Genomic DNA, 13,072 nt, shown 5'->3' on the forward strand with positions numbered 1-13,072 from the left:
TTTTTGTCACATACGTGGTCATACACATTACGACCGGCAGTGAAATCTATTTATCTATGTGCAAGAACTGAACCTCATATGTTCACGTATATAAGTATAGTCTTGACAGCTATTATGGTTGATTTTGGTTGATCACGGTGCACATCTTATAATTTTCCTTCATTTTCCACCTGGTCATGGTCTTGACGAGTCTTGGTTTGCTGGGAAACACTGGCGACAATGGGAAGACCGTAGACAGGGCACCGATCTGTAAAAGGGTTTCCACTGTGACTGGTGTAACAACTCGGAGCTTCAATTAAACACAAGTGCAAAGACGCAGTGCAGAAGAAAAGGCTGGTAGGGACTTGGATACCTGGGTTCAAACCTTACAGTGTCCATATTTCCATACATGAGGACTGATAGATGTTTGCAGCAAGTCAAATGATGCCTTTACAGCGACTAAATGTGCCGTTAACAACGTGGATGGCAGGCGGTCCATGATGATCTGGCCAGTCATTTGCTGGACACTGTTTGAATGCTATGAAAGCTCATCTAAAACCATTACTTAATGATGTTATTAAGTAATAATGTTTAAATCTTTGTTTATTATCGACCAGTCAGGCGCTTATACGGACAATAACTAGCTTGTCTATGGTAGGGATTCCTCAAAACTGCTGCATTTATGACCAATAGCACCTGTACAAAGACTAGGGATAATGGAGATCAGTGCGTGACTCTCTGTGTGCGGTACGGCTCCCCACATGAACTCACCAGGAGCAGGTGAAAAGAAGCAGTCCAGCAGTAAAAGGGAAATACAATCAGGTGACTGGATATGACTAGATTGGGAGGAGAATGCATAAAAAAGATAGATTGATGATTTAAAAGCACCTTTTATGGCATCACCAATAACATTTAAAATAATCTATGTTTTTGTATTAATTATTGTAGCTTTAGAGGAAGTTTTGAAGTGAAGAATTAAAATGAGATTTCCACCTTCTTAAAGTCTCAAAAATTACTCAAACATCAACAGAAGTCCAAGAGAAATTAAACCAACAACCGATCTTTGTCTTCTATAAGTAAGGACTATAAGAAATACTTTTATTATTTTCTACATACAGAAAATATGCTGCAATTTATGAGCATGTTAATGTCAAAAATGCAAGGAGACTTTAAGACCATAAATCTCCGTGTTCATCTGTGCTAAACGCTGGACGACCTGAATACGACATTTGTATTATTTTTTCCTTTTTTTTGTCAGGTTCCCTCCAATGGAAAGCCGGAGATTTGCATGGACTCTGGTCTCTGACCAGGAGATTTAAATAACTGCTATTCAGATGAGCCGCTTGGAGCTCGGCTGGTCTGACGGTCTCTCTGGACACAAATAGACCAGCAGGACTGAGGAGCACATTCATAAATCGGGAGGCTGAATTTAGTCTGAAAGAGCCTTTCTTCAAACCTCTCTTCCTGTTTTTAGGATGAGCGGAATGTCCGCGAAGTTTCCGACTCGTGCACATTTGGCGAGTGCACCTGGAATCTGTGTTTACGGCCGAGTGTAAAGTGGCGTCGTCCAAACAGAGAGTTCACACCATGAGGACGAAAATATTCGGGTTTGTTCTCAGGAGCGTCAGAACTGAGTAACTTCTCCCTTTTCTGTTTTATTTTTTGTAGAAATTTGGTTTCAGATCCTTTTACAAAATGGATTATATCCCCATATAAAAAAATAATAACCGTGAGCTGGTGTGGCATCATGGTAAAAGTCACACTGCTGGAGTTCCGGGGGTTTGAATCCCGGGCTGGGCTAACAAATACAGACAGTACATAGTGTTATATGAACCTGATCATCAGAGGGACACATCAGTGCACCCCTAGTGCAGGTCCCAAGCCCGGAGGTTGAGCATCGGGCATAAACATTGTGCCAAATCAAATATACGGATGAATAATCTATTGTGGCATCAAAAGGAATCATTTATAATAAGGATAAATTTCCCTTTTTACCCAATCTACTTGTATTCAATTATCCTAGTTCCACTGCTGCATATCCCTACCCTGATAAAGGAGGGTCGTACCTAACACACGCCCCCTCCAGCACAAGGCGGGTTCATGTTCACACAAATGGATCAGTACAGCACGTGGAGAGTCACGCACTGATCCCCATTATCCCCCGTCTCACTGTGCAGGCGCATCGACCAGCCAGCAGAGGTCGTAATTGTAGAAGTGATTAGGAATCTCTCCGGGCCCCCCACCCGTGTCTGCGAAAAGGCACTCCACACCGACACAGTATACATGATAACCAATGCCCTACCTCATTCACGGCAGTGAAAATAGCGCCACAGACTGTGAAATGTCAAAACACAGACGAGTATTTTTGCATTTGACACGGGGCCTTTACATTCAACCATTAAAGTAGCTATGCTGTGTATTGTAGCTTCCATTTATTCTATCATTTAATTTATTGTATGTGTTGTATTGTGTTATTTGATGTTGTGGCACTTTTCTTTAAAAGTCTGTGGAATTAAGCACATAGTAAGGCCCTAATCATAATGTGCTCTAGCTGTGAAGTGTGCTGGTGGGAGCACAATCGTTTAGGGAAATCTGATAAGCTTGCAGTCATTAAAAGAGACTTAATGAGTTTAAAATGATAAGGACAGCAGAACGGCAAAACCATTGCCATGCAATCAATCCCATAAAGCTATAACCAGACTGGATAATGTGACAAGACCCAAAACTAAGGTAACAACAACAGAATTGTTCATAAAAAGAAGGAACCAAGTCAGAATCCTGTTTTTGGCAAACGTATGGAATTTTTACAGCTCTGATAAAAGCTTTTTTTACACACACTCTATGTGCTATAAAATTCAGTGAAAGGAAAAAGAAACAACAATTCTCAGACAGTCACTGCGCCGTGTTAATTGTGTCCAGTCTGGAGCTTTTTAGCAGGTTCCCTCCAGACATACCCGTACCGCGCCACGCATTCAGAGATCCGGAGTGAAATGATATGCATGCATGCCACAGGTGAAAGTTCAGATCATGAGGGTGCTGTTATTTGTAGGAAAGCACTAATCAACCTCAGACACCTCGCCTGGTGGCCTGGCGTGGCATCTAACCTCTGTGACCTAGACATCTCACATAAGTTTAGAAATATCCACGGACTACACAGGGAGGTCTGGGTGCAATAATAACGGCCTGGACGGGCGTGGAGCGGTTCAGGAGTAACGTGTGTGTGTGAGATGCACCTCTGTAAGCAACACAACCTCACTGCTGAATGAAAATAAATAGAAATGTTTGTGTCAACGCTTTGGGGAAGACACTTTCCAATTTGAATGTGACAATGTCCCTGTGCACAAAGCTAATAAAGTGAGATATTCAACCAGCACATGTGTTGGGGTGTCCACATAGCGAAGTAGTTACAGTAGGTACAAAAGCAGTTAATAGATATGAAGACGCTGTAGGCACAACAATGCCTTTGTTTACATGAAAACACTGAAAAACTGGCTTTCTATGCACAACAGCTACTGCACATAAACAAAACAACAAACAAAAAAAAGCAAAGTGTGCCGTGTTTTTATTGGTGTACCAGTTATCACAGCCATCATTGCTTTCATCATGAGGACAATGAGACTTAGCTCCACAATTTTAAGTATATTTCTTGTAGCATGTGAGAGCAGTCAGCTTTTTAGGCATTGGAATGAAGACTGGGATTGTGGGATTGTGTCCCACACTTTCCAGCAAACCAATCTGTTAGTTGCATGTGTGCTAGTATTTAATATCTGCTAGAATAACTAGTCACTAACTACCAGCCTGTTTGTGTACATTAAACCACTCGCTGGGAATTCCATGACATCCAGTAATGAAATCACTTGTGACTTTTAGCTAAGTGAGTTAGTTGCCACTTTAAGTCTCAAATTACATACTGTGTGCTACATTATACAGTATGGAGCCGAATGCTGGACGCAGTGGAGAGAAGACTGATTGTGTCCTAGCAAACCAATCTGTTAGTTGCATGTGTGCTAGTATTTAATATTTGCTAGACTAACTAGCCACTAACTACCAGCCTGTTTGCATAAATTAAACCATGGCATCCAGTAATGAAATCACTTGTGACTTGTGACTTTTAGCTAAGTGAGTTAGTTGCCACTTAAAGTCTTGAATTACATACTGTGTTCTACATTATATGACCAAAAGTATTTGGACTCTAAGTGATAAGATCATTGAACATTCCATTTTAAAATCTCGGGAATTAATATGGAGCTGAATGGTGGACGCAGTGGAGAGAAGACTGATTGTGTCCTACACTTTCTAGCAAACCAATCTGTTAGCCGCATGTAGTAATTAATATCTGCAAGGCTAACTAGCCACTAACTACCACCCTGTTGGCGTAAATTAAACCATGACATGCAGTAATTAAATTATTGAATTACATACTGTGTGCTACATTATATGGTCAAAAGTATATGGACACTTAGTGATAAGATCATTGGACATTCCATTTTAAACCTTGGGAATTAACATGGAGCCGAATGCTGGACGTGGTGGCTTATGTGTGTATTCAGAGATCTGGACCAGTTTGGCTCTCAGGTGGCACATTTTCTGCAGCTTCAGAGCTTGTGCCCTCCCGCATCTATTGTACGTTTTCATTATTCATGGGCCGCCTTACCGAGGCTATTTTTACCAGCTTTTTGAATCATCATGCTTCACTGACCGCGTCTAACTGTGAGAATCTGACCACTTGAAGACCTTCATTGTGACTGCTTAGCTTTCAACCAGAACGTCAGGGGAGCAAATAGTAAATCTTTACGTCTTAAAATACATAATACAAGCTTAAAAACCTTCACATTAATGTATGCTTTCTTAATTCGGTCTGCTTTTTCTTAGATTTGAACTGATCCAGCATGTTCCAGCTACGGCTCTGTTTTGAGTAACGATTCAGACAAGGTTTCCAGGTTTTCGTACTCGGTAAATAGGTTTCTGAAAATGACAAAAGACTCATTTCCTGAAAGCAGCAGAGTTATGAACATGAAGTCTTTCCCTGCTACAAGAGAAAATGTTTTTGGAGCGTGTAATTCTAGCATGAATGCGCTAACCATGTGTGCAAGCTGGCTAGTGCTGCTAACAGCATGATTGAACATAAAGTCAAACGTCAGGAACATTTATTGTCAAGTTATTTTCATAATAAAGGACTAAATTTATGATTTCTTTCAGATGGCAAAGCAGACACGTTCGTAGTGGAGGGGAAAAAAACGACTTCCATGAAAAGTAAAACCAGAAAAACGAGAACACTCATGGGCACAATGTGTAAGCAATACAAAGAAGAGAAAAGAGGGCAAAAAGGGTAGTATTTAGTACTTTTTTAAGGCGCTGGGAAACTGACTTTATCTACCTGTCAAATAGCAAATTTATACATTTTAAAATCGCTAACAAACACCGCAGTTATCTTTATGGTAAGAGTTATCTTAATGCTAATAATGTGAGAAGCTCACCACCTAGTGGTCTAACCAAGTCATTACAGGGATCGCCTTAATGTATACATACACATTAAAGTAGAAAGCTGATGATGATCCAAGTCTCTGCTCGAATTTCTGGAACAAATCTGCCACAATCATGGACCTTTTTAGCCAAATTGGGCACACGTGGTTAATAAGGTGAGAAAGAACACCACAAGTCCCTTCCTGTGCAGAGATGGGTGTGCCTGTTACAGACAGCCCCTGTGGCACTCCATAAATCAGGTCTTTATACTCACTGTTGAGTAAACGGCATGATATACCACATGGAGCCTGCCAAATCGGTGAACAGGCACTGCACATCCCTAGGGTGAACTTTGATGGTGGCAGAACCATGCTAGTGGGTGCTTCCAAGCAGCAGGGAAAGGAAGACTAAAGAAAATTAGGATTTTAACGTCGTGTTTTACACTTTTGGTTTCATTCATGACAGGACAAGGTTCATCAGTTCACAAGGTTACATCGAACACAGCCATGGACAATTTAGTGTCTCCAACCACCTCACTTGCACGTCTTTGGACTTTGGGAGGAAACCAGAGCACACGGAGGAAACTCACGCGAACACGGGGAGAACATGCAAACTCCACACAGAAAGGACGCAGACCGCCCCACCGGGGGATCGAACCCAGGACCTTCTTGCTGTGAGGCGACAGTGCTACCCACTTAGCCACCCAGGACACCCTTTAAGTAAACCTCCAAGCTCAGACTCAGGGGTGATGGTTCACCTTTCATAGAACAGTGACCCAAAGAATGGCTTCGAGGTAAGTCATGTAACACGAATGTTAGCCAAAATGCCCAGTCTTAAACCCTAACAAACATCTACAGAGACCTAAAAATGACAGTTCATATGACAGAGCTCGAGATCTGCTATGACGAATGGGATAAACTGCCTAAATCCAGGCACGCAAAGCTTGTACAGATGCATCCATTAAGACTTGCAGAACACAGGGTTTCACTTTGTTATTTCACATGATTAAGAGCAAATTGGTGGGTTTAAATGACTTATAAAGGCATTTATATCCATTCAAAATCAAATCAACACAAAGGTTACAAAAACAGTTGCTTAAAAAAACATACAGGGGTTGGACAAAATAACTGAAACACCTGGTTTTAGACCACAATAATTTATTAGTATGGTGTAGGGCCTCCTTTTGCGGCCAATACAGCGTCAATTCGTCTTGGAAATGACATATACAAGTCCTGCACAGTGGTCAGAGGGATTTTAAGCCATTCTTCTTGCAGGATAGTGGCCAGGTCACTACGTGATGCTGGTGGAGGAAAACGTTTCCTGAATCGCTTCTCCAAAACACCCCAAAGTGGCTCAATAATATTTAGATCTGGTGACTGTGCAAGCCATGGGAGATGTTCAACTTCACTTTCATGTTCATCAAACCAATCTTTCACCAGTCTTGCTGTGTGTATTGGTGCATTGTCATCCTGATACACGGCACCGCCATTGGATGCACATGGTCCTCCAGAATGGTTCGGTAGTCCTTGGCAGTGACGCGCCCATCTAGCACAAGTATTGGGCCAAGGGAATGCCATGATATGGCAGCCCAAACCATCACTGATCCACCCCCATGCTTCACTCTGGGCATGCAACAGTCTGGGTGGTACGCTTCTTTGGGGCTTCTCCACACCGTAACTCTCCTGGATGTGGGGAAAACAGTAAAGGTGGACTCTTCAGAGAACAATACATGTTTCACATTGTCCACAGCCCAAGATTTGCGCTCCTTGCACCGTTGAAACCGACGTTTGGCATTGGCACGAGTGACCAAAGGTGTGGCTATAGCAGCCCGGCCGTGTATATTGACCCTGTGGAGCTCCCGACGGACAGTTCTGGTGGAAACAGGAGAGTCGAGGTGCACATTTAATTCTGCCGTGATTTGGGCAGCCGTGGTTTTATGTTTTTTGGATACGATCCGGGTTAGCACCCGAACATCCCTTTCAGACAGCTTCCTCTTGCGTCCACAGTTAATCCTGTTGGATGTGGTTTGTCCTTCTTGGTGGTATGCTGACATTACCCTGGATACCGTGGCTCTTGATACATCACAAAGACTTGCTGTCTTGGTCACAGATGCGCCAGCAAGACGTGCACCAACAATTTGTCCTCTTTTGAACTCTGGTATGTCACCCATAATGTTGTGTGCATTGCAATATTTTGAGCAAAACTGTGCTCTTACCCTGCTAATTGAACCTTCACACTCTGCGCTTACTGGTGCAATGTGCAATTAATGAAGATTGGCCACCAGACTGGTCCAATTTAGCCATGAAACCTCCCACACTAAAATGACAGGTGTTTCAGTTATTTTGTCCAACCCCTGTATATACATTAAATTACAATGCAAGTAAAACACAAAGGACCCAAGACAGCAGGTTTATCATTTTTCCTTTATGTGCATGGAACAATAATGAACAGAAATCAGATAGTAATAGATATAAGACAGAAAATAGACTTAGATTGTCTGCAGTAGATCTTAGACTAATACTAAATTGCAAAGAAACATTGGCACACATGATGATTAACCCTAAAGCAACAAAATTCTCATTCTGATGTAGTGGTACCCAGTGATTGTTTATTGATCAAACAGGAATTCAATAATACAAACATCAAGCACATGAACACGTCCACAGATGTCTCACCATGACACAAATCAAGCCAATAATAATAATAAAAAAAAGAACAGAACAGATTTTTAAGAGAGAATCTGCAGAACAGGAACTTCTCTACGGCTCGGGTGCTCGATTATTTTCCAGGTTTTTTTTTTTCTAAAAATAAACTTTAAGCGCTTGTTGGGGCACTTGCGTTGGTTCCAGGTCTGAAGTGAAGGTATTGAGGCTCGTTTTACTGAGTGATGCCTATAACGCCGCATGCCAGACGACTGCCTGCGTTGCCAGTTTTCAGACTTTCGTCGTTTCCTCCTTTACCCAAGTCGTCCTCCTTCTCGTGAATCTGAAATGTAAAAATACACGACATCATTAGGCCTGGTTTTATGCAAATAAATACACGTCTGAGGGATTTTCCACCTTCTGTAACTTATACAGTAACAGTGCTGTGATGACGCAAATCCTCCTGTTTGTCCATACATGTCAAAGTAAATAATTATAGATTATAAACGAAACATATTACAGAGCAGGAACCATGAGGACATGTTCTGTACAATAATTTTATTTAGGAAGCATAGCTATTTAGCAACCAGACAACTTGTGCAAATAATTAATTGCCCCCTTAACTTAAAAACAGGCTGCAGAAATGCCAGGACTTTCTCTGCCATCATGCATTTTTGTTGTCAGTCTAGATATATCGTATTTAATTGTCCTTAAAAGTTAAACTGATTAAATTTTTGCATAGTGTGTCAGTCTATTGTGTATGCAACACACCAGGTCACATTACAGGAGTTTGAATTCATTCCAAGGACAATTTTACTGTCTATTACTAACATATAATCATCACCAAGTCCTGTGAGAAGCCGTCTTAGAGATGTGACTGTTGTTCTAGCCGAAAAGATCACAGGTGTCACTCTGTTATTTGCAATGGATGTCCAACAAGGTCATGTGTCCAAATACTGCAAGCAGTTTTTTTTTAACCTACCACCATGGTCCTTCCTACGATTGAGTGCGGTCCTTTCAGTGTCAAGTGTTTGTCCTCGATGTTGATATTAGCGACCCCATCAGCACCAGCGGTCACGTTACCCAGATCTCCAACGTGTCTGTAAAAAAAACACAACACAATTAGAGAGCTGATGGAGGCAGAGAGCCGTATAACCCTTATTAAGGTCATTATATGGACCAAGACTGGCCGATCCTAGATCAGAAGCATGCTGTGAAATGAGCTGTGGTATAAAATAATGTGAACTGCAATAGAGCACTGAAGTCGTGCGTCATTCTGTAGTCCTCGTTATGCCCATATTTGGAGACCCGGGTCTAAGCCTGATTTCCTATGGCAAAAATGAACGGGGTTTTCAAAAAAATCGGCTCTAACGCACCCTGTGCTAAAGAAACATGTTCAGAACCCTGTACGTTTTGTTCTGTGTACATTTTACTCCTGTACATCACTGGATCCTCTGAATTACGAGGTTGTTAAAGGGTCGTAATACTAATAATGCTACATAAAAGCTAATGCTACTGCGCATTAATTAGACGTCACTGAACTACACCAAAGCAAGGCGTACTATGGTGGTCGTATCACTTTGTGGTTTGTCCTCCTTTTTCAAGGATGATTACAAAAGTATTAAGAGGTGAAAACCACTAGCTACTAAAAATATAAAGTAAAACTTGTGAATATCACTGCACTGTTACACCGGTGAATCGCGCTGCTTCGTGCGGATATATTCAAGAGGCTTCCAGTCTAGTGACGTCAATTCAGTGCGCAGTAGCATTAGCTTACATGTAGCAGTATTCATATTTTGACTCTTTAACGACTTCATAATTCAGAGGATCCAGTGATAATAGACAGAAGAATCTCCATAAAACAAAACCTAACAGCTCTGGAACATTTTTTATGACTACAGGATGCGAGAGAGGCAATTTTCGAAATCTCCGTTCATTTTTCCCATTCAAAATCTCTCTTAGACCCGGGTTACCAAATATGGGCATAACAACATGGCGTGGCCTACAAAATGTCGACACGACTTCACTGGTCTATGACGTTCAATAATAAAGCCGTTTCCTCTGCACAGGTTATTCACAGATGAGTGTAATTATGTGGAAAACAAACCTGTGCTCATCAGTGGGGGCACCATGGTTCTTGTTGTGGGGGTTATAGTGCGGTCCTGCACTGATGCACCCTAATTATAAAGGAGCAAAAAGAGCAATGAGTTAATTATGAAAAAAAAACAACAAACCTCATTTACAGAGGAGATGAAGAGACAAGGAACACATACCGTTCGTGTTGTCTCCAAAGGCATGGACGTGAAAGCCATGCAGGCCGGGGGTCAGGCCGGTGATTTTTCCTGTAACCTTTACTGACGCGCCGTCATTCTGTAAAATAATGACACATCTGTTAAAAAAATAAAACCTTCACAAGCCAAGTGTGGAAAATACAGAGAGCATCACTACCGTCAGACTAATTCACTGCTCAGAATCAGGGTTCTCTTTACAGAGTACTGGATACGGCTGGAGTCCCGGGATGTTGGTTTTACGTGCATGACCCTGACCTGAACCTCATCCTAAACCAGACTGCAGAGAAAATAGCCTTGGATAAGGACAACAGGTGAAGGCTTTATCTGTCAAGACTGTGTCATCAATAAAAACATTCGGTTCTATTAGTGCACAATTTAAAATGCCATGCAGAGTCTGTTAGTCAAAAATTAGCATCGGTACTCCAAACTGAAATTTTGTGCAGTGGGTATGGATAATGCACATCATTAGCACTTCTTTCCAGGTAAACAGCACCAAAACAGTGAGGATCTGGGATCTATCCTATTACACCAGCATAAATGACCCTGCTACTCTTGCCAGCAGACACACACACCTAACTACTAAGCCTCATCAATAAGTTCCAAGAAACACCACTATTTTCCTATATAAACAAGCTGCACCATATTTTCCACAAATATTAAAAGGTTTAGAATAACAGATAAAAAGTGTTGCTCCAACACTGAGCCGTGATTGTGTTCTAAACAGGGCAGAGCTTTCAGAAAGCACTGAAGCTCAACAGAGTTCTTAGAAGTTGACACCCGTCAAAAACACACTGAATTTAATTACAACATTTAATTATCGATTCCGGTAATTTACTAATTTTGTAATGTTATTCACGTCCTGGTTAAGGTGCCACTCTGAAACACTGGGAGCCAATCATGAAGTCACAAAGAGATTTACTCACTCAGATCCACCCGCTGGCACGTTTCGAGAGGTGGGGGAAAACCAGAGTAGTTGCAGTTTTCACTCATTTATATCTATACTGAATCTAAGTGTGAGCGTAAGAAAACGATAGTGTTTACATGCATGTTTAAAGTGTAAACCATGGCCCTAAAAAATAATAAACATAGTACAAAATTCTGAATTCAGATCCTCACCTTAGGACACTACTTTAATTTCTGCTCGAACTCAGTGTTTCCACTACACTAGTGCAGGTGCTAGACTTGCCTGCCTGACTGGACTATTGATCAGCTGAAGTTTTATATCAAGCAATAAGATGGAAAACTATAACAACAGACATACACATTTCCCAAAATGATTATGAAATGTTAAAAGGAAAGTGGATGTAATGTTTTTGGGATTGTGTGGCTGATATTTTTAAACAACATACAAACAAAAAAACAATAAAGCCAATTTTCTGGAATTTTAAATATCTTGTATTGGCAATGATTGTTTATTGAATACATGAACTTTTACCAAACACAGGCTGCAGACAGTGAACAAGGCTTATTTATGCTGTTAAAATACTAGAGATCCTTCACAGAAAGCAGAATCACTTTTTATATACATTATTAGACGAAAATATATTTGATTATTGATCGAGTGACAAGACAGGGTGACATGACAACTCCGTGTTAAGCATTGTCGCTTTACAGAAGGAAGGTCCTGGGTTCGATTCCCAGGTGGGGCGATCTGGGTCCTTTCTGTGTGGAGTTTTTATGTTCTATCCATGTCTGTGTGGTTTTCCTCTAGGTACTCTGTTTTCCTCGCACAGTCCAAAGACATGCAGTCAGGTTAACTGGAGATACTGAAGTTCCCCTAGGTGTGTGACCTGTTTCACCCAATCAATTACACCCACCGTGACCCTGACCAGGATAAAACGGTGGTAAAAGTCAATAAATGATGCATGACTCAGCGGAAAATAAACTGCGCATGCGTAATACAGGTTATACAAGTTTCTCAATTAGTAAGCTAAACCAACACACATTATACATTTTAACAGGTAATAAACTGCAGAAATATGCGGATGCGATTAGTATCTTTGTATTTATTTGTTTGTTCAGAACAAACTACAGATTCAACCTGAATTACAAACTGGGCAAAGGTCATTCTGCAGTACGGTTAACGTCAGCTACTTGCTATCAGATTAAATCCATACTAGCGTACTACGAAGTACGCGCAAACAGTACAGGTACTGCACTAATAATGCATACTACTAAGTATGGAAGTATGTAGTATGGATGAACACGAAGACTAGTTAACAGGCCGGGAGAAGTGCAAGAAATTCAACAAACTACCATACTAATCTTACTACTGTTTACTTTTTAATATTATACAGAATTCAAATGCAATTTTAAATATTTATCGGGCTATAAAACACCCTCTAAACGTGCAGGAAACTCGCTATATTTAAAATGCATGCTGTGCGTTTGCTATCTCGCGTTAGCACCATGCTAAAAAAAACTGCAACAGAATATTTAAATACAATTTTACCTCCTGCGCAAAGTAAACAGTGCCGGTCACCTCTTCGGTGCCTTTAAGAACACATACAGCCTTGTGTGCCATGCTGGAGAGAAGGACTAGACTCGAACCGAGATCTGTGAAGCTGTCGCGCAGTGATATTAAATAACAGCCCCGCCTGACGACGCGGTAGCAACCAATCAACACGTTCAACCACAGAACCGACGCTGATTGGCTCAGAGAACAGGCGTAGACAGGCTCTGATTGGCCAGATGCAG

General features: G+C 41.3%; 1 protein-coding gene across 1 annotated transcript; it reads right to left on the reverse strand.

Moving 5' to 3' along the window:
* Positions 1-8,030: 8,030 nt before the first annotated feature.
* Positions 8,031-12,955, reverse strand: sod1 (superoxide dismutase 1, soluble). Its single transcript, XM_063013666.1, has 5 exons — positions 12,828-12,955; positions 10,358-10,454; positions 10,192-10,261; positions 9,067-9,184; positions 8,031-8,427 (listed from the first exon to the last, which is right to left on the reverse strand). Exons 1-5 carry the CDS (start codon positions 12,897-12,899, stop codon positions 8,320-8,322), a joined length of 465 nt encoding a protein of 154 aa, XP_062869736.1. The 5' UTR covers positions 12,900-12,955; the 3' UTR covers positions 8,031-8,319.
* Positions 12,956-13,072: the final 117 nt, after the last annotated feature.

The sequence above is a fragment of the Trichomycterus rosablanca genome, chromosome 18, assembly GCF_030014385.1.
Source record: "Trichomycterus rosablanca isolate fTriRos1 chromosome 18, fTriRos1.hap1, whole genome shotgun sequence".
Lineage (NCBI taxonomy): Eukaryota > Metazoa > Chordata > Actinopteri > Siluriformes > Trichomycteridae > Trichomycterus > Trichomycterus rosablanca.

Coding starts and splice junctions, on each gene's coding strand:
- sod1 (XM_063013666.1), bottom strand. CDS start 12,899: ATGGCACACAAGGCTGTATGTGTTCTTAAAGGCACCGAAGAGGTGACC. Junction 10,455..12,827: donor CTGTTTACTTTGCGCAGGAG/GTAAAATTGTAT, acceptor ATTATTTTACAG/AATGACGGCGCGTCAGTAAA. Junction 9,185..10,191: donor GCCCCCACTGATGAGCACAG/GTTTGTTTTCCA, acceptor TTTTTTTTACAG/ACACGTTGGAGATCTGGGTA.